At 39.2% G+C, this 22,144-nt stretch overlaps 3 protein-coding genes and 1 pseudogene across 4 annotated transcripts; 1 reads left to right on the top strand and 3 right to left on the bottom strand.

Annotated features, from left to right (window-relative positions):
• Positions 1-1,037: 1,037 nt before the first annotated feature.
• dhps (deoxyhypusine synthase) lies at positions 1,038-6,570 on the bottom strand. 2 transcript variants are annotated; one of them, XM_063902957.1, is made up of 11 exons: positions 6,429-6,570; positions 5,969-6,016; positions 5,029-5,228; positions 4,332-4,487; positions 4,096-4,217; positions 3,878-3,974; positions 3,003-3,089; positions 2,728-2,833; positions 2,521-2,624; positions 2,040-2,165; positions 1,038-1,609 (listed from the first exon to the last, which is right to left on the bottom strand). In XM_063902957.1, the coding sequence occupies exons 3-11, from the start codon at positions 5,221-5,223 to the stop codon at positions 1,514-1,516; spliced, it is 1,089 nt and encodes a 362-aa protein (XP_063759027.1). In that variant the 5' UTR covers positions 5,224-5,228; positions 5,969-6,016; positions 6,429-6,570; the 3' UTR covers positions 1,038-1,513. The 2 variants fall into 2 exon arrangements, with proteins under 2 accessions (XP_063759027.1, XP_063759026.1); XM_063902956.1 differs by lacking the exon at positions 5,969-6,016.
• A 1,239-nt stretch (positions 6,571-7,809) lies between these two features.
• Positions 7,810-9,011, top strand: LOC134878424 (guanine nucleotide-binding protein G(I)/G(S)/G(O) subunit gamma-7-like). The gene is made up of 2 exons (XM_063904458.1): positions 7,810-8,111; positions 8,776-9,011. Exons 1-2 carry the CDS (start codon positions 8,019-8,021, stop codon positions 8,899-8,901), a joined length of 219 nt encoding a protein of 72 aa, XP_063760528.1. The 5' UTR covers positions 7,810-8,018; the 3' UTR covers positions 8,902-9,011.
• A 1,134-nt stretch (positions 9,012-10,145) lies between these two features.
• Positions 10,146-15,502, bottom strand: fbxw9 (F-box and WD repeat domain containing 9). Its single transcript, XM_063903378.1, has 7 exons — positions 14,858-15,502; positions 14,186-14,333; positions 12,944-13,967; positions 12,645-12,793; positions 11,918-12,121; positions 11,670-11,735; positions 10,146-11,444 (listed from the first exon to the last, which is right to left on the bottom strand). Exons 1-7 carry the CDS (start codon positions 14,956-14,958, stop codon positions 11,370-11,372), a joined length of 1,767 nt encoding a protein of 588 aa, XP_063759448.1. The 5' UTR covers positions 14,959-15,502; the 3' UTR covers positions 10,146-11,369.
• A 113-nt stretch (positions 15,503-15,615) lies between these two features.
• Positions 15,616-18,991, bottom strand: LOC134877758 (deoxyhypusine synthase-like; annotated as a pseudogene).
• Positions 18,992-22,144: the final 3,153 nt, after the last annotated feature.

Below are 22,144 nucleotides of genomic sequence, written 5' to 3'. Positions count from 1 at the left end.
TGATTTTAGTTTCTTTTTTAGACGTAGGAGTAGGGGGCGTAGCTAGGCTTTCAAGTTTTGGTGGGCTTAGCCCAGAGCTGAGGTGGAGCTATAAAACATTTTCGGGGCGTCTTTTTTTAAGGTGGGGGGAGTTTTCACTGTGCAAGCCACTACACACACATAGTGTTTTGTGGTGGTTGCTTCTTCATTATATTAGTCATGTTAACCAGGTCGATGTTACCTGGCCTTAGTGATTTTTACATTTCTTAGGAGTAGGGTGGACTTCACATCCTCTAGGAGACTCTGGGGGCATGCTCCCCCAGGTAGAATATTTTTACATTTTAAAGTGAATTGCATGCGTCTGGTGCACTTTGAGAGCAAGATTAAGATGCTAGATCTAATAAAACATTGTGGTCTTGGTAAGGGGAAGGCGCACAACTCTCCACACTAATATGAAAAAGGTATCACTCAATCGAAGTATTAAAAATACCATAACCAATGAAAATTAAGAGAAATGTTTTCATTTTTAAAACATTCTTCAAAAAGGAGCATGAGACGTGAATGCCCCTTTTTTTAAATTTTTTTTTAAATGTCAACATTTTCCCTTGGGTGGGCTTTAAGACATTGAAGCCCACCTAAAATAGACCTAGCTACACCACTGCTGTGGAGGCATGCAAGAAGAAACAAGTTCCTTAAATAATTCAAAGTAACACGGGTTTAATTATCAAAATGACCACTTTTTTTTACCATGACCTCAATGATAAATATAGTTCAATTTACAGGTTTTCCACATCACCATAAACTGAACAATGTTGAAAGGTAGAACATCTTTGACAGAGCTGTTGTATTATAGCTAATCAAGAGGCAGAGTGCTTCTCTTTTATTTCAAATGCAACTGAGAAGCTGCAAACTTTATACTCCACATAAAATGTTAAACCAGAAATCAGAAGTCACATAAAATCTTGTTTGCTCTGTTACTCTCATTTGAAATGAAGTGTCACATGATGGACCCCTTGTGGCCTTCTTACACAGACAAAGTGCACAAAGACTTTTGAAAATCGGATTGAAATATTAATTTAAGATTTATTGAAGTCATACAGGCACATATTTCAACCTGTAACAGGGAAATGAAGGATAAAACTGAGAAGCGATGAGGTAATATACAAGGGATAGGACAGTGCGCCATGCCACAATAAAACAACAGTAAATCATAACTCTTAAATAACGTGCGTTTCTATTAAAACACACACTCTCACACCCGCAGCCACACCCACACACACACACACACACAGCTAAAACCTGATGCATTCTGAACAGTCTCTTTGGTGCAGCCTTCTATTCCATACTATTTCAACAATTTGAATAGAGAAAAAAGCTGTTTGTTTTACCATAAACTAATGTTAGGAAACCCTTCACCACGGCTTCCAATAAATAAAGTTTTCAACTACAGCATTGTATGTCGTTTTTATAAGATCTAACTTATATCCGCACATGGAGGTTGCTTCTAACAAAGCATTTTCGGGGGGAAAACATTTTATTCTGTTTTCTTCCTGGCAGTCAACTTGTCGGCGTGGGTAGCGAAGGTCTGGGACACAATCAGAGGGAAGACCAGAGAGGCATCTGCATACACCTGGGAACAAAGAAGGGAACATTGTTCCACCTTTTATTATTTTGTTTTATTGCTGTTGTGCTACACACTTACTACGCTAAACTGATTCCCGTTTTCATGAGTATGTTTTTGTGCTTTGATGCCCCACAACATGCTTGGGTCAAACAATGTGCAGACACTGCCCCCTTGAGGCCAAACGTTTCTGCTTCAAGGGTCCAGTGAACGTTGAGTTGTTAAGCATTCTGATGTGCCATGTCAATATAAGATATTAATTTCTTCAATGTTCATGCTTTGATTCTTTATAACAATTTTAGCTGCCTGCCTTGGAAATACACTTAAAAGCCAAGTAAAGCAGAAGGCCCGATATCTCTAATGACAGCACATGGAGCATTAATCACAACACAAGTCTTGATCTGGTCAAGGCTTATATTGCCGGTAGAAATATGGGTACCTTCACAGGTTTGGCATCCATCCTGATCTTGCCCCAAGACACAGCCTCGTCAGGTCTGGCTCCAGAGTCAGAGCCATCAAACTCCTGACCCGTGTTCACAAACACAGCGTGGTCAGCCCCGTTTCTCTGGTGGGGGGAAAGACAGCGTGTGAGAACGGGAACTGGTGTTGTATGTTGTTGTTTAATGTCCATTTTAAAGCTGGGGTTATTATCCACAAGTCTAAATCTAATGATTTAATCTGAAAAATAACCTGTCTCTTAAAATATGAAATTTAAAAAAGTATTTCGCTGTTGGTTAAATAAAAGTATGAAGGAGCAAGAAATACAATTTAGAAAAGTACAACATTTAAAGTAAGTATCAAGACAATTGTGCAGTTGCACGTTTCATCCATGATGGACAAATACTGTGCAGTATTACATTTTAAAATGATGTGAATTTAAGTTTGATGATGGATAAATCAGATGACATGAGGTTAGTTACCATAAGATTAGCGTTGCATATGTGATGTTTGACCAGCCCTCCTCCCAGGATGATCATTCCCGTCCTTTTGGCAAACACTGCCTTTTCGTTCATCCCACGAATATCTAGAAGAAAAAAGAAATTCTCGTTCTCAGGATATGTCCAACAGATAACACTGAGACAGCTGCAGCGATCCTTTTCTGTTAGAAACGTTAAAGCTGCTTTTACCTTCCACAAGGTCCAAAATCAAGCCCGGCTTCTTAAAAGTGTGGAAGTAGAGTATGTCACCCAGAGAGCCATCTGTCAGCGCGGGACTGAACACGGGAATGTTATTCTGAAACAAAACAAAAAAGCTCATTTACTGACCGTAAAAACCCTGGAACAACACAATTAATTGAATGACAATACGTTTTTTAAAACGTGCTTTTGTGGCAAACAAGTTTATTATTATACTCTTCGGGATAGTCAGAATTTCAGGCAGTTCAACATATTTAACATCTCACCTTGTACGCCCAGTAGTAGACAGAGTCAGTATTATTGATCTCCTTGCCAAGCCGATGGATCATTTTGGAAGGAGTCCAATGGGTCCCCTAAAATAAAAGTTGAATGAAATGTAGACAAAGTTATAAAACAGAAGTGGAGCGTTTAGTAGGGCTGCAACAACTCTTCAGTTCCACTAATGCATTTGACTCTGAATTCTTACAGTCATTTTCATTCATGACAGCTTTGACATTGTTCCCGCCTGGATTCATAAACATCACCAGATCTCAAGTTTTACGCAAAAATAGATAGCTACATGGTGTCAGGACAAACCCACCGTATGTTTTGGGAATGTGCTATAGCTAAGGTCATATAGTCGAATAATGAATTTCAAATGCGAGTGATATTACCATGGAACAAACTAAAGGCTATGGAATGTCAAAAAGAATAATTTATTGACGGTCTCTAAGTGAAGTCCTGTGGCTAAGAGCAAGGGTTCAAATGTGAGCTAAAAGTAAAAACACCGGAAGATTATTACGGTGACTAATTGGTGAATTAATTCATATTTATAGTACGTAATTTCTTGCACAAATATGCCATCTCTCAAATAAGGATATTTACTCTTTCTTTTTGTTTTATAAATCATATCAAGACATTTAAAGACACCTTGGACTTTGAGAAACTGGGATGTATATTTGAGTATTTTTCATACTGCCACTTTATAGTTAAAAAAAAGATTGGCAGATTCATAGATAATGAAAATAATCAAGGTTTCAAGGTTTCAACAATAATCATTAGCCGCAGCCCGATTATAGAAGAGTTTGGAACTCTCTCCTGCTATTTCATACAACTGTGCTGCATGCAATAGACAAACAATATACTTATTAGAGAGACACACCTGTTCGTTCTGCTCCAACAGCATCTGATCCAGGATGGGCATCAGCCAGTTCTCAAACATACAGTAGTTGTCATTGGGCACCAACAGATTCCCTATCCTTCATCCAGCAAGGAAAGGGGAGGATGAGGAGGTAACAGGATTAACAAGATGTAGACAAACAGTGCATCTGGCATGCACCCATACCAGTACGATTCTGAGGATGTAAAGTAGTTACCAACCTGTTGAGGGCCTTAAGGCGGAGTTCCTTGCCAGACAGGTTAAAATCTCCCAAGTATGTGTTACCCATACACTTGATGAAGTCCTCTTCTATGCCTCCAGCTGTGGTTACAATCACATCCACCTAACACAAGGTAACAAGCAGATTCAGACTGATCTCCCTGTCAAATTGTCAAGAGGTTCTCTGTGATGTAACTATGACATGGATAATAATTTTAAAAACGTAATAAATGTGTACCATTTTGTGCTCAGCCAGGTAACGGATGCTCTCTCTGACTCCCGAGCTAATGAGGTTGGAGGTGTAACCCAGGAAGATGGTGCAGCCTGCCTTGCTGCCATATTCATCGGGCTCTTTGTCTTCACCCTCCTCCACTGGCTCAAGACGCTTCTCTATCTGTGAGTGTGGAGCCATTAAGCAACAATGGTCAACCTTACAAATTAGCACAGGCGACTGAATCTATATCATTTAAAAGGGAGCAGTTCACCCCTAAAAAGCATTTATCTCTTGGCGTACTTATATATGCTGATAGTTATCGTTTCATGAGCCCAGCTTTTAAAATGCCTGTCCATTTTAGTTGTTGTGCCAAACAAAACAAATATGTTTTACAAGAAACAGTAAACTTGTAAACCTGGATAATCTACAGAAGAAGCTGACAGTTTCTGTACAAATGTTCGATCTGCAAAATAACTTTTAATACGTATCCTTAGTGGCTGTCAAAATAAAAGGTAAAAAAAAGATTTCAGTATTGTTTCTAGCTTTTTCCTTTGGGATCATTTAGTTTTGTGTGCCCCATCAATGATATCCCATTCACCTCTGTTGTATTGGGGTAGGAATCAATCACAGAGCCAAAGGTCCTAAGAGTAAGACATAGTTAAGAAGTAGAGTAAACTGGCATTTTGTAAGATAACCTTCGCTTTAGAGACATTTCTCTCACCATGACGTTTATTTCTTGGATAGCCAATCCCAAGCTGCTGGCCTGGAAGCCTGTGGTGATGAAGGAGTCCATCACTGCCTGGAGATCCACCCCCTTGTTGAAGTCGTAGCCCCTGATCTTTAGCGTGTCCTCCGGGAGCATGCAGCTAGGCTTAAGGACAGCCTCTCTGGCATTAGACAAGTCACCGTCGGACATGATTTCTGCAGAAACCAAAAAAACATGTTTTGGTTATCTATAAGGTGATGCAAAGCAGGGCCTTGATTGAGTCAAAAGAGATGTCATTTTACTTCAGCATGTAATGACAGGTATAAGAAATGTGTGTGCCAAAAATGAACGTTAGGCCAAAGACCAAAGTTAGTATTCATCTTAAAGCCCTAGTGTTCAAGACATCAAACAATGTCAAAAATCTCCATGTAGTTATGGACCCTGACTTCAATTTCAAAACCCTGCATTAAAGGAATTACAAAAATCAGCAATTACCACCTAAAAAAAACATAGCTCGACTGAAAACACTCCTCTCTCAACATAAACTGCTCCATGCCTTTGTTTTAAGAGGCTTGATTACTGAAACATTGCCTTTACACATCTCATACATACATGACACCAAGTGTCTGACATGCTGCTCTGTTAAAAGCCACCCAGAGCTCTCAGATCCTCAGGAGCGGGTAATTCATCCTCCCAGGGTCTGGACCAGCTTTTAGTTTGAATGCTCCGCAGATCTAGAACTAAACTATCTGAAAATCTGAGGTCTTCCTCAAACCTGAGTTATTTTAAATCGAGGTTGAAAACCTTTCTCTTTGCTGCTACTTCTCCTGAGGCAATTAAACTATGTTTTATCATTGCACTCTTATGAATTGTCTTTTTGATCAATTTATTTTGCTTTTAATTATGAGTTAAGACGTATGTCTGAAATGTGCTATATAAATAAACTAGCCTTTACCTTACACAAAGCCTCGTCTGAGCTTCCCTGATGCCCAACAACATGTGTCTGAGAAAAAGGAAGATCATAAAGCCAACTTAAAATATTATCTTACGAAAGAATAACTTACTCATAAATCACTAAAAGATATTTTGTATCAAATACAAAAATGTGATCACAAATCAAATTAAAATAAATGCATTAATGTGTGTTTATCAAAGCTGGTAAAGGTGCTGCTAGCCTTAATGACTTGTGACACCACTGCAGAGATTTGATTTAAAATATGAATAAAGACCTACTTTTTAACTTTATTTACACACACCATCTAATAATAAACCATTTTTAGATTCTTGCCATCCTTCACTGATGAATTTTTTCTAAGGTAATGTAGTCTGATCGTTAGCTAGCAGACAAGCTAACTATGAGCTAGATTTGTCGTATCGACTCACATGGACAGTATGAGATAGAGCTGAAAGAATACCTGTTCTTGAAGACACGTCAGCTCAAGAAGATAGTTTTGAAGTAATCGGCTGGCATTGGACTCAAGTTTGAAGATTGCATATAAACAACACATGGGTCGCCTGCTACTTAAATAGGTTGTGGTCCCATGCAGCATAGAAACTCCCACTACGGAAAGCGGGAAGGGACAAACATGCGAAACGTGTATTTCTGTATTTTTGCATATCCCTTGTAAAACCACAGAAAGGGGAGTGAAATGTCCCTTGGTTTCAATAATTTACCTTAAACCAGTATTTCCCTTATTAATGAAGAGTCTTACAAACCTTTAAGTCGTTTATTTTCATTTATTTAATGTCAACGATATTTGAATGCCACAATTACAGTATAGATAAAATAAGTTTAGAGGCTCAGGGATGAATTCTACTGACAGAATGTTTTTATATGACTTATTCATTATTGTATGTATTGATATTCTCCTAATTATTTATTAATTAATACTATGATTGTGATGTATTTTGCCACTAGAAATGATTATTTATTAGGCTAAATGTTTCAGGCAAAACGGAAATTACTTCCTGTAACTTCCACCCAACTTCAAGCAGTTATCTTTAATTGGTAGCCCACAAGTGACTGAATGGAAATGCCAATAACACTTCAAAGTGTTTCTTGCTGAATTAATTCCAAAGAAAAAATTTAACAAAAGAAAAATGGCGTCCCTTTTCTGTGTAGGCCTATTGATTTAAGACTGGGTTAACATGCTACATGCCTGAGCTCTGTTAGGGTCCTCCATAACTTAAATCATTCATCTGTTGGTCTCTTATCATTCAATTATCAAAATAGTTTAACATTTTACTGTACAATATTTACATTTTACATTCCGTATATCTATTTATTCTATTTACATGTGTATATATTCCTGCATTTACTTGATCACTTACAATATTCTCTGCATTATTTAATGTATTCTGACATGTACAGTATATAGTTTACTTCATCTGCATTACTTGCACATTGGTTTTGCCACATATCTGCACTATTTTATTCTAATCCATTCTACTCTGTTACTTCTTGCACTACTTACTTCCTATTTTCATTTGTTTTATTGTTTGATGTCCTATATAACTATCATGCAATGTTGGAGGAACTTGGGACTTCAGATTTGCCATTTCTACTCTGTGGCTACTGGGCATACGACAATAAAGCCTTTGAATCTTGAATTGGAAAAACATCAAATGGCCCAGATTTCTAATATTGCATCTTACAGTAAGCAGACCCTTTTATAATACAAATGGAAAAAACAAAGGCACATAATGTAGCAGCAATGACCCGAAGCATAGCATGTCTTAGCCTTTAATAAATCAGTGGTGACTGTGAAGTGGTGTGCTATATCTGTGACATTTCCAACATGTGCTGTATGACCTTTCATATCACAGAGCCTTTGAACTCCCCCAACAGTGAATAAAAAGGGGTTACTTTACAGGTGACAAAGAAGAGTTTTTCTCACTCTAGCACAACCCGTGCCAACTCTTGGATTTGGATGAAAATAATACTCTAAATCATTTTCCTGCTGCTCCTTCTTTTGGACTTTGGCTGAATCTGTACACAGAAGGCAATGTCAGGAAACGTCAGCAGCAGCAACAGTGTTATTCAGGCACAAAAACTGGTGGATCAACTTCGTGTGGAGGCGTGCATGGAGAGAATAAAGGTGTGTATAATTCTGAAGAATATGTTTACTTCATGCATGTTTTCATGTTTTCAAAGCACACCAAACAAGACTTAACTCTGCTATAGTCATGATAAATGTAGTGTACTGTTTCTTGTACACTTACAATATAGTACTGATATTGACATCATTGGTGCTACTAAAGATATATAGTAAACCAAAATGAAGGGTGCTTGATTTACTCTTTTGAGCCACCATTAAGATGCACTTGAAGAAAACGTAATTCAACTATTCAGTTATTCTAACGTTTAACTGTATCTTCATTATGATTTAGGACAATGTGTGTCATTTAAACTACTGTATATTTCAAATGTGTTGTAGTATATTACTCATGTATTAATAGTTATCTATCTTAATACAATTTGAGTCAAAAGTACAGCCTAATTGTGTCTAATAATAATTGTATTGTACAATTAAATGTTATCATAGTGTTTAGCAGCACTAGCGGTGGTTAATTACTAATTGAATCCAAAATAGCACACTTTAAGTACATTACTTATGTAAGGACACAAGGTATTCTTTATGTACTTGTTCCATACCTCCAAGTCACTATTTGCTTCCTACAATGTCAAATCATTTTCACATAAATATTTCAGTATTACAATGCCTAAAATCCTGTTAATTTCCACGCTGTTTATCCCTGCAGATCTCCCTGACAGCAGGAGACTTGGTGCGTTACTGTCAGGATCACAGGCGCAGTGACCCTCTGCTCACCGGCATCGCTGCCTCGTCCAATCCTTTCAAAGACAAGAAGACCTGCGTGCTGCTTTGACAGCCTCCAGGACCGATGATCATCACAGATCGCCCATACGGCAACTGCTTTACAGTCAAATATGTTAAAGATAACATTCTAGTGAGGCGATCGATCTCCTGTCACTGAGACTGCACAAACCATTAAACTGCTGTTGTTTGTTTAACCCCGTCTTAATTATCTCCTTTTCAGACAATGCATTAAAGCCTCAATTAAAGACAGCACTGGGTGTAGGTGAGGAGGAGCATTTTATATTAGTAGGGTGTACCACGCAGGTATCAATTGGAATCATTTGCTGTCCTATCTCCCTGTGGTCATTTCTAATATCACTAACATCTTGCAAAAATGCTAAAGACCAGTATGGTGTTTTAAAGGCTAAATGGTCTTAATACCTGGTTTCAAGTCTTGCCACATAGTTTGCAGGTCTTGCTCATCCAGTTTCTGGGCCTCCATAGTGCCACACAATCCTACCCCGAAGCTACAGCAAGGACTCCACCCTCCACACTCGGCTGAAAGACAGATGGGTGGAGAATGGGTGAGAGGATAAAGACAGGGGGAGAAAACACAATTCAGGAATTTAAATGAGCCTGAAAAAATATACATATAAAGCAGACAGTCTGCAGGGGTTTTATTCATTATGACTTTGTGTGCTTGAGTCAACTTTGTTTTACTATTTTGTAGTAATTTCTTCTTTGTTAAAGATATTTTCTCTCCTTCCCAAATAGAGCAGTTTATTACACTACCTGCCTTGTTAACCTAACTTAATTAAGTAACAATATCCTCTTTAAAAGGTTAACACATTTTAATACTAACCCCATTGACTCCACCTTGGTGACGCATTGTGCATAAAGTCCTTGGAGGGGCACAAGGGACATGTACCTGTAATGAGATGAGACGTTATTTTTTTGATTTACTCAACCTTTATTTACACTCTAGAGACCATGGAAAGTTGAACCTTATTTACAATCACAATTACAAAAACTAAAATAGGAAAAACAAACCACACAACAGCTGTTGTAAATTCATAAAGTTCAGAAAAACACAATTCTAATACCTTTTATCCTGTTTTACCTTGAACTGTTGAAGAAAACTTTTTTTCTCTCATGTCTCCACTGTACACAATCCAACAACAGTTTTACCCTTAAATGCTTTATGTATTGTTGCTTCTTCACATAACACGTTAAGTAGCCCTTAAAAGATTCATCATCCAACTATTGTCATGGCCCGGCTCTTGGCCACAACAAAAAACGGTGGCAAGGACAAAGTTATAAGAAAATATATTTATTATAGCAAACAAATCAAAGACCTACCATCATGAGGTGTGTTAGTAAGATCAGTAGTGTAGATGTGGATGTGTGAACATGGTATGATGCAGAGTGTTGCATGCCGAACCAAAACAAAAGGGAAACCTAAGCATAAACGAGGCTGCTCTCCCCAGAGTCCTTCAGCCAAAAGAGAGACCGGGTAAGACTCTGGCTCCGGCCTTTAACTGCTCAGCCAGGTGCCTTCAATCAGCGCTAATGAAAGAAAGGGAACAATCATTAAAGGGACAGGCACCATTACAGGGACAACACGGACGTCACACTATTACATAGCTCAAGTTCACAATTTGAACTTTGAAAAAGCGGCTTTGTCTAAACATGTGGCATAAAGCTGTGACATCAGAACTCCCCAAAAGGCAGAAAACACATGCAGACAAAAAACTCAACACACAAGATTTTCAGGCTATTTAATGGTAACTTCTTTAATGGATGGAACTGTCTAGTATTGTGCAAAATAATTTATGGTGGGATTCATACAAGCAATTAAATACTTTTAATAAAGTAACACACACACTTACACACAAGGCAGACATACCTAAAAAACTGATCACACTGATTAGCACTGAGCAGTGTTCAAGTAAAAGATTTACAAATACAATCTGTGTGTCACAGAGGGCTTGGATACAAGTGTTTCACCATACATGACTAGTGCTTTTGGTACAGTTTAGTTATTGAAATGAGTTTGGTGGATTAACAAGCATGTAAACACTATCAACAAGATCCTATGCTTCAAACAAAGTGTCTTTGAAATCTTCCGGCACAAAAGGTAAATAAGTGCAACGACAAAAACACGTTTCTTGTGTTCACATATTTGTAGTTTTGTTCGTAGAGAAATTTCTCAGGTTTAACAAGGAATTCAAGAAAAAGGGTTGAGGGCTTTTGGCTACATACATTTTCAGCATCAACAGGTGAAAAAGCTAAATAAATAAACTTCTTAAGCTTAACTAAGCAACTGATTATGCATATTTCCAAGAACATTTGTGTGTGTTACTGCAGCAAAATGAAATACTTTGTTTGGCTATATGTACCACGCAGGTATCAATTGGAATCATTAGCTGTCCTAACTTCTTGCAAAAAATGCTAAAGGACCAGTATGGTGTTTTACAGGCTAAATGGTCTTAACACCTGATTTAAAGTCTTGCAACATAGTTTGCAGGTCTTCCTCGTTCAGTTTCTGGGCCTCCATAGTTCCACACAATCCTCCCCCGAAGCTACAGCAAGGACTCCAGCCTCCACGCTCAGCTGAAAGACAGAAGGGCAGAGAATGGGTGAGAAGAGGACCACAGGGGAGCGAACACATGCAGGGGTTTTATTCGTTATGACTTTGTGTGCCTAAGTCAACTTGCTGACTATTGATTTTCTTCGTTGTTAAAGATGTTTTCTCTCCTTCCCACTACCTGCCTTGTTAAATTAACTTAATTAAGTTACAATACCCTGTTTAAAAGGTTAACACATTTTAATACTAACCCCATTGACTCCACCTTGGTGACGCATTGTGCATAAAGTCCTTGGAGGGGCACAAGGGATATGTACCTGTAATGAGATGAGACGTTATTTTTTTGATTTACTCAACCTTTATTTACACTCTAGAGTCCATGGAAAGTTGAACCTTATTTACAATCACAATTACAAAAACTAAAATAGGAAAAACAAACCACAACAACAGCTGTTCTATTATAAATTAATAAAGGAAAATAGAATTTGCATCATCCAACCTTGACAGTGCAATCAGATGAACAGGTGTAGAGGCTTCCAGCAGACCTGTGGATGCCAGTGACCAGAGCTGTGTGTCCCACATCAAACTGGGACAGGGGTTTTAGGGTCCCTGCCTGCATGGAAAAGGAGTGGAGCATACCACTGTTGTCTCCTGCCCATATTTCACAGCCACTGTAGCTCATGGACAGCAGGTAAGAGCTCAGCTAGAAAAAAGTGGTTTATGCAAGTTAATCTTGGTATACAGAATCCTCTGAACATAAATGCAAACTAAAAGAAATAAAACACCCAGACATTTTTTCAAATTATTTTACCATAACAAAGCATCCACTTGAGTGAAAAATGCTATGATTTAGAAGTAGTGAGCACGCATTTTCACTAAACCATACAAGTGACTAAACTGAGAATGGCCACGGAGGAGAACAACTGCACAAGAGTGAGACTGTTTTTGCTAAATGTTTGAGCGTAGAAGTACAAAAATAGTGAGCATACGACTGCATGAATCGTGTTTTCATACAGATGTTATGATATAGTTATTTTCGTTGTTAAAAGCAATCCCTGTTCAGCTATCAAGACTTTTAGATTCTTCATGGAGGAAAAGAAAAACATGGTTTTCCTCAAGAATTCAAGGTTACAACTGGTGAGTAATTGCTGAACGAATGTTCATTTTTTCTGGGTGAAGTATTTCTTTAGAAAAACATCAAGGCATCTGTGTGTCATCGTGTATACCCGAAGTTTCTTCAAGCCCTTGCATGCCCTACGGTCATAGACAGCCACCGTGCAGTCTTTACTCCCAGAGATGATGTACTTGTCATCTGCAGCTAGGCACATCACAGCATTACCATGGAGACGGAGGCTTTTCACCAGAGGTTCAGCAGCTGTGGACAAGATTATAGCATAAATTCAGGAACTATGTGATTTGTTTTTCAAAATTTCTTGGATATTCCACTTTGTAAAAAGGTGTGTAACGTCACATTCTTAAAACTAATGACCTTTGATTGCACTTTATGGACTGTTAACCCCCTCACCTCTGGTGTCATACATGCTGATCCTCTTGTCAAATGTACCAGCCACCAAAACATCAGTTTGACAGGACAAGCAGAGGACAGCGGCCCCGGTCCTGATGAGGCCCCTCTCTGAACCCCCTGCCTGTAGGTCCCACAGCCTCACCGTGCTGTCGAAGCCCCCTGAGGCCAGCAGAGGTCCCTGATACGCCAGGCACCAGACCCAGCCTCGATGAGTGCTGAATTCCCCCTGCCCTCCTAGTGTGTGCAGCAGGGAACCGCCAGAACCTGCCTTTAGATCCCACAGTTTAACATTCCTGTCTCTGGAGCCTGTGGCGCAAACTGCCCCCTCTCCCCCCACAAGGAGGACTGAGTTGACCTGTGCAATGTGGTATGAAGGCAGGGTGGTGCACTCCAGTGCTGGAGGTGGGCTAGGACTTCTGGGGGGTTGACGTTGCTTCACCTCTACCGGTCTTCCATTACCCAGATTCCTGGGGTCCGCCAAGTTATCCATGCGATTTGGAGCACCGCCTAATGCCTCGATATCATTGAACACCATCCTGTGGTTCCTTTCTTCTACCATTAGAGCTGCTGCGTCATCCTGGAGTCTCTCTTCCAACTCTTCCCTCAATCGTGCAAGTTGGTCCCCGCCCATGGTGGGCTGCATTTCATCATCTTCACCTTCCATTGCCACCTCCATTCCTTCATCAACACCATAGGCAACCTCCTGCCCTTCCACTCCGACCCCTTCCAGCTCACCCTCTCTACCATCTTCCTGTCCTTCTACAACTGGCTCCTCATCCTGCCCCGGCCTTTGCTGCTGCCTCACGTCTTCCTTTTCCTCCCCATCCTCTTGGGTCTGTTTTGCCACGAGATGCCCTTGGCCTGTCCAGCAGGTTATCAGTTGCTCCATCTCAAGGCAAGCAGAGGGCCAGTCAAAGTCTTCCCTTGGCCCCACTGGAAAAACAGCCCGGGATCCTATTAGTCTGCGTGCCCGAAGCTGCCACGCGGTGGTGTCCTTACCCACATTGCCCAAAGCATGGCAGACCTAAAAAGAGGAGGAAGAAGTCATGTTTTAATAGTTGCCATGCTGTTACTCAACTCTAGTAGCAACTTTAATACACTTGCATGAGGATGCACATGTACATGGGTTTCATGATGGTTTCAAATGTTCCCACTTGAAATACATCACATGGTGATACATAAATATAGTGATTAAACAACACAAATTGGCCTCCAAAACATTTAATGGAATGTTTGACTAACCTTTGGCAGCACAGTGATGACACACTGAGCAGGAAGGTGAGAGGCAATGTGTGTCACCATCTCCCATGGTAATGACAACAAGCCACTCGCCTCAGCAGAAGGTGAGGGGCTAACATCTGTAGAAGACCGGGGACTAGCAGGCACAAGACTGAAAGGAAAATATAAATCAACCTGGTTATTGACCCCCAGTGGTTTAAAGTAACTACATTTACTCATGCACTTTACTTAATTACAATTCTGAGGTACTTTACTTGAGTAATTCCATGTTATGCCAGTTTGTAATTTTACATTTACTTAGTACCTTTAGCTACTTTGTACATATGGATTAAAGATTAATCAAATATCATCAACACTTAAACAAGACTTAAGTTACACCATGATTAAATTCACATGCTACCCAGCTGTAAATACAATAATTATGATACATGATTATAATGTTAGAACATATATGATTTTGAAATGGGCTTATCTGTATGAACAACTTGGTACTTTAAGGTTATGTAGATGTCAATACTTGTTTTACTGTAACATTTTGAATACTGGACTTTTACTTGTAGCAGAGTGCTCTGGTATTTCTACTTAACAAGGTCTGAGGTCTTCTTCCACCTCTGTTAATCCCTTATCCTTGTGTAAAATGAACAGCCAGTTGTTTTGAAAGTAAGAAAGTCTTACCCCTGCAAGTCCGGCCCAGAAGCTTCGGTACTGGGAGATGTCCTCGGGTCAGGACCTGGCCCACTCTCCGAGTCACACAGGTTAACCCTGACCTCAGACATCACTTTCTTTCCTCTCAATCAAAAACCTCGACTTATTTACTAAGCTAACATTACTTTGAAATTACACTTCCTTTATTTTGTTTTCTCGTTGTCATACACTGAAAGATGACATTCATTTAACATTACCTTTTTTTGTTTGGTCGTCTTACATATAAATGTGACAATGTAATTTTTTAGGTTAGCTTAGCATAAGCTAAACTAACCTTAAAGGTGCGATGCTTGAATAAAGCTTTAGCTACCCGTGAATCGATCCCCTTTTTAGGTTTCGCCGGATAGGGGTTTATAAAATGATGTATGTTGCTTAAATATAAAACGTAACGTTAACAACGACAGCAGGTTAACGTTGGCTTAAAGTGATGTTATTGATAACAAGTGCAACCGTTGACGATACCAAGCGCTGGTCAAAAGCCTTCAACCGCGTGCAAAAACAGAGACCACTGTCTGTAAGGTTAAACAAACACACAAGTACGATTGGAATCTAATGTGACTCAGGAATATCAAGTTGTCAAGACTAACTCCTGGCTAAAAACATACCAAACGCCACTTCCGGTTCCGGTCACATTTCACATATCTCTCAGGGAACTCTCAGAAGTAGTTTCAAAATAAAAGCCCAGGTGAGATAGAGACTTGTGTCAGAGAACAATTACTGCGGCAAGGTGAGATCTGGAACAAGTTTATTTTCAAAGTGCATGGTCCAATTACAGAAAGAATAATAGGTCAATGAAATATGTTTCGTGTTTGAAACACATTCAGGAAACATCTGTTGACTCGTTTTTCTTGCCAGCTGTCATCTTATTAGCATGAACTGCAAAGGTCTCTGCCAGCACAATGGAAGCATCTGCAAACACCTTAAGACAGAAATGAGAAGCTGTTAAAACATCTAATACATTTTCCACACAGGCTCACAGGTTCAGACCTGTTATTGTGACGACATAATAAATCAGGTTTGGCATACATACTGTCTTTACTGTACAAGGAGATAGGGATTCTTTAAACAATTAATGGAATAACTGCATGTATAGCCAGGATAAAATATCTATAAGGATCATTTGAAAAATCAAGAACAATCTATTGTATATTTTTGTCTCTAAAATGTAAGATTGAACAATTTAATTGAACCATTGGACCAATCAGGTTATTTTTCAATTGGCCAATTAAATGGCATGATGAAATGGGCCAATCAGATGGCTTGACCCATGGTGCCAATCAAGCTATATGTAATGGAGCAATTATATAATACTAGATGTCAAATACCTTAACAGGTTTAGCATCTAAACTGATCTTTCCCCAGGACACGCCCTCATCAGGTCTTGCTCCAGAGTCACAGCCATCGAACTCCTGAGCCGTGTTCACAAACACCGCATAATCAGCTACGGCTCTCTGGAGGGGGACAAAGCAATGAATAATTGAGTCACTCGCAACCTCTCTTCCTTGTTTTATCAAACATATGTATTTACATAGGTAAAAAACAATCTCATGGTCAAAAACGTAGAAAACGTACCCATGCATTTGCATTGCATACTTGGTGTTTGGCCATGCCACCTCCCAGGGCGAGTATCCCTGTGCTGTTGGCTGTCACTGCAAGTTGGTTCAATTTTGTAATATGTGGAATCAAATGCGTTGAGTAAGACCAACTATAAACACAGAGCCAAATAACATAAGCACCAATTAGGTTTTCCTTCATTTTTATCCTCAGCTATTTCTGGTATCAAACCAGGGTTTTTCAATGAGAAGAGGAAGAACGTGTCTCCGATGGCACCGTCTGTCAAGGCAGGGCTGAATATCGGGATGTTATTCTGAAATCGTCAGCAGATCAATGTATAGTGTATTTCAAAATCACTCGACAGTTTCATCCAAAAAGTCCACAAATTGCCAGTCTAATGTTTACCATGACTCACCTTGTAAGCCCAGTAGTAAACAGATTCAGGGTTGTTGATCTCCCTGCCAAGCCGATGGATCACCTTGGATGGAGTCCAGCGAACGCCCTGAAAGAAGTTATCAAAAATATAATATAATCATTTTGAAACTTGCAGCATTTTGGGGGATTTCTGGGAAACCGTTCAAATGTTTTAAAAATAGTCCGCACACCTGAGTGTTCTGCTCCAGAAGCATCAGCTCTAAAATTGGAATCAATCATTTGTCAAATTTCTCACAGTTTTTTCAGGCATCAGTTTCCAGTCCTGTATCGACAGTAACACACATCAGCACATCACATATCAGTCATTTTAACTATGAATATAGAACTGCCACCTTTGTCCTGAATAATCAATCAACAAAAACGTATTTAGTTTAAGTTTTAATGTGGAAAAAATGTGAAAGCTGTCAATATGTTCTCTGACCTGTTCAGTCCTAATTTGAAAAGATCCTTAACAGGCATATCAAAGTCTCCTATATACATCGGGCCCAAACACTTGATCAGATCCTCCTCTATACCTCCAGCTATGGTTACTAAAACATCCACCTACACAGAGAAAGACATGTTGGATTACGGAACAAATAGGAGTTGTAGTGGACTGTAGTAAAAGACTATAATGTATATTCCATAGATTCATATGTAAGGTTGTTTCAAAAGTGAAGTTTGTGGACAAGATAGCATCTAACATTTAACAACAACCCGAAAGGAATGGTGATCGTTATAAACATGATTAGCAATATGGTTGCAATTTACGAATATTTTCATTATCTATTCTTTTTCTCGACTAATGGATTAATCACGTGCTGTTTTAAATAAAATCAATGTAATTTAGTTTAATATCTTAGAAAAACGACTTAATCCAGGTGCAAATGCCTGATATTTCAGGAGAGTTGTACCATTTTGTGTTCTGCAAGGTAGCGGATACTGTCCCTGACTCCACTGCTGATGACGTTTGAGGTGTAAGAGAAGAAGATGGTGCAGCTGTTAAGGCAGGGGCAGGTGGATGGGTCTTCCTCAGCAAATCCGTCCATCCTCTTCATTAGTTGCTGGCACCTCTCGATCTAGATATGGAAGGAATTTGACCGATAAGATCTATCATCCTGCCGTCAGTAAATAGTGCATAACCAAAAGAAACAAAATAGTCAAACAAAACCAAAGGAATTAATGTGCCTATTCATCCAAGTTTTCTTTCTTTAAACCACCATCTCACCATTCTGTTGATCTCCTGGATAGCCAAGCCAACCCTAGTGGCCTGCAGGCCGGTGGTAAAGTAGGACTTCATCATTGCGTGGTAGTCCACTCCCTGGTTGAAGTCGTAGCCCTGGATCTTTGGCGTATCCTCTGGTACTGGCTCCATTTTTCTATAGATATTTTTAGGTAGGTGGGCATGGTGTGCCATATTGTCTGAAAGAACAATAAGAAACATTCCTAAATAAATTGTGGATGTCTGATGTTTGTAGATTAGCAATATTCCAAGACATAAAACATATGCAGGTTTCATAGTTCTGAAAAAAGCTGCAGTAATAGTTCTTGGACCGCTGTAACTCTGTAGGTTTTTGAGGCTCTCTTGAATTGTGTATAAGATGCAGATCCACATCTACTGTGCATGTATTCAGGATTCAGAGTGGCATAAAATGTGAGATATCAAGTATGTTAGACCAAAGCTGAGGTAACCAAGTCGTTTGTAGCCTTCTTTGGTTCCATTCGAGCTCTAGAAATTCAGGATTTACTACAAAAAGCCCTTTGTTCGGTCTTGGTATATTGGGCCAGTAACTCTTACATAATCTCCTTTACAAAAGGTAATTATAAAGCAGTATAGTTGAAATAGCACAGGTTACACATTACCTCTCCTGTTGGCTGGCAGATGATCTCTGAACGATGCTGGCCTGGCTTTACTCACACCTTTAACCAAGGACTGACGGATAGACCTGTCGTGGTGGATCTTTATTTGAGGAGGAGCAGGGAGCAGTGTTTCCGGACTATTGTGCTATGCTCCACTGTCTCAGTCTTTTGATATAAGTGTCGGGTTGAACCTATACTATCTCCATGCTTTCTTCTTGTTTCTGTTGTACAACCAGTTTATATTAACACCCATCTGTTTTGCCAGTCCCTCCAGCTTAACCTCACCCGCTGGAGACTTTCCACTCCTCCCTCGTCTGTTGTGAGTTCAATACATTTTTGTGAAGTGGAAAACTAACAGTGTTGCCTGTGGTTAGGGCATTGTTTTCCGATGTCATTTTTAATCCCAAAACGTGTTAGAGCTTGTCACATTTCAGAACTACCATTGTGTTAAAACATAAGCTCATTATTAGCTGAGAAAAGGATAACAAGTAGCCGGATCATTTGATGGTTGAACACCTGTAGATGACAGTATCTTAAAGGTAGTTTGAAACTTTAACATCAAATGATAAACATTTATGGACCAATAACAGATTATTGATGATGATAAATTAGGAAAGCTGTAAGATTTTGTTTAAATGTGTCATATTTTTTTTTTTTGCACAGCATCTGATATTCAACTAGTTTAGTTTTCAATAGATCGCAAAACAATTTCGATGGTATGTCTTTAAATTTCTTCAGACTGGATGCAAAATAATCCCAGCGAACACTTCAAACAGAAATTCAAGTAAAGTAAATACTTTTTATCAACAAGGTGTTTGACATTAACTTGACTTTCATCTTAGTTCATTTGTGAAACAAGTCAAACTCCTCCCAGCTCAACAGGAACTGAGAGCCATATGAATGTGTAAGCACTTTCCATTCTGGCCCAAACAGATCATTTCAGTTGAGAAAAAAGAAGACAAAAATTCAGACGACTCAAAGCTCAATAGAAAAAGTTTTATTTCCCCTATTCACAGAAAATTAAATAAAAAGATACATCAAATAACATCCCATCTGCACCACAGTTGAGCAAAAAAAAAACAAAAAACAAAAAAAACACTACATTGAATTCAATTGCCAGCCTTGATATCAGATTGAAAAGTTATGAATTAGTTTTTCCACATTCTTCCCTAAGGTATGCACCAAGCATAGCAAGCAGCGACCCTCCTTCAGTCCAACCACAACATCGGATTTGACATAATCAAATGGTCCGCTATAAAACAACGAAAACAAATTATTCTTTAAATAAAAGAAAAACAAAACTTTTAAAGTCCAAAAGAAATTTGTGCGCTGGAGCACACAAAATAAAATAAAAAAGCAAACAAAATCAGAAACAAAATAAATTAATGAAAACAAAACTGTCACAAGACCATAAAAAATAAAAGAAATAAAAAAAACCAACCAGTGGACATCTTGCATTTGAATTTACTTCTGTATATCACTTAGTGTACATCACAACATAGTGAAGAGTGGTGAACTTTTTACCAATTCTTTGTGGCACAGGCGCTGCATCCGTCTGCGTGATTTATGTACTAAATGAGTCACCGGTGGCTCCAAGAACTGATGTGTCAAGCCTGTGATTAGCAATTGGCCGCCTCCAAACCTTCCGCCTTCCAGTTAAACCCGGAGAAGATGCCATCAGTATCAGACCCGTAAGGTGTTAAGGAAACTTAAGCCATCCATATTTGTGAGAGTTGAGCAAACTCAAACTTGTGATAACTGGCAGGAGAAGGTTGAAGCTCCAAGTGGCCACATCAACGTCCTGGACATAACTTTATGGTAGGGCTGGTGCAAAATTACATTTAAGCAGTACTCGCGTACACACCTTTATAGTAAAAACACCAACAAGCAAACAGCCATACACACTTCCATTACAACCATCCGCTATGGACAAAGACTAAAAGATAAAGCTGGATAAAGACCACCACTCTCACATAAGCTAACCAGTGTCAGGGGAGAACCATTAGGACTCAGGAGTCAGTGTATTCCAAGGCAAATCCTACACAGTATTAACGGGTGAATATATGGCAACAACAATCACTAGTTTGATCAGAAGCTGGAGAAGTACCTTATTAGTCCAGCAGCGAGATACATTGCCATCCACAAAGCTCTTAGAAGGAAGATCCCTTCAAATGGATCCGTTATAAAAATTACTTTAAAAAAGAAAACTGGAGCAAGACTGAGAAGCATGCAATGACCAGGAGAAGCCTCGACGGCTCGAGCAGCCACCGTTTCACGAAAAAGCTTTGGTCAGAAAGACAGGGACTCTCAAACAGATGTGGATTGAAGGTTCACATGGATCCAAAATACTGCAATTAAGATGTCTCCCTCTTAAATCCTATTCGATCCACTTTAGGAGGAGCTACATTATAAAACTAACTATGTTAAGAGGCCTCATGTCTTACCTAGTCATTTTACCATTGTTTAACATTATGAGCAAGCCATTAAGTCCTAAAATCACTTATCAAAAAAACTAGATCAGTACGTTATTACTTTCTTACATTTGAAATTCTAAATTCCTTACAAAAAGAAAAAAGTGCATTTATATATCAGTAAGAACCAATTCAATCTTGGTGATGTCTTTTCGCTCTGGTTTTGTGAAGTCTCTTAAAATAAAGCAGCAGCAAAAAGGCTTCTCACCTTACCTACAGTATTTGAACACTTGCAGACAATCAGATATTAAGCTAATTCCTGTTTTAATCTGCCTATAATTGGTCTTAACAAGCACAGCCTCCATGGAACTAAGGGACATTGATTAGATGGATGGGAGGACAAACAAACCAAGCACCTGACAGCTTCAAATTATGGCAGCCTCCCAATACTGACGACAATTACTGTAATAATAAATCAAGTGAGCAACAAGACAACTCATTTAAACATGCGTCACTTAAGAGGCGATCATATGCCATGCAATAGCTTGGTAGTGCGGTGGTTAAACCTTAGACCTACTGCGTCTGCTTTTGCCTCAAACGAGGAGAGGAGAAAAGCGGCCTATGATTGGAGAGGAACTCAGTAACTGAGGGAAGAGGAAGGAAATTAAATTCAGCTAAATGTGAAAAGAGAATAAGACCCATGTATATGCACACCAAATGGTTTATGCAATTTCTCAGTAAAAAGGTGCAAATTATTTGTGCACATTTCCTGCATCGTTAGTAAAAGCCTCTTTTTTTTGTTTAGCCTCTGGCACGAGCCGCTTTAATCACATCCATGTGTGCGAGTCTCTGGACTACGTGCATTGTGGTGTTTGGGACTGTGGCACCCTATGCTGGTTCAGATAATTCATTTTAATGTACCTATCTGCCATTTTAAATGTACCTATCTGCCAACCCCCCCCTCCCCTGCCCTCCCAGCCGTCACCTATCATAACAAAATAATCAAATGGAGGAGGGG

Source organism: Eleginops maclovinus, chromosome 16 (assembly GCF_036324505.1).
Source record: "Eleginops maclovinus isolate JMC-PN-2008 ecotype Puerto Natales chromosome 16, JC_Emac_rtc_rv5, whole genome shotgun sequence".
Lineage (NCBI taxonomy): Eukaryota > Metazoa > Chordata > Actinopteri > Perciformes > Eleginopidae > Eleginops > Eleginops maclovinus.
This window is presented reverse-complemented; position numbering and strand designations above follow the sequence as displayed.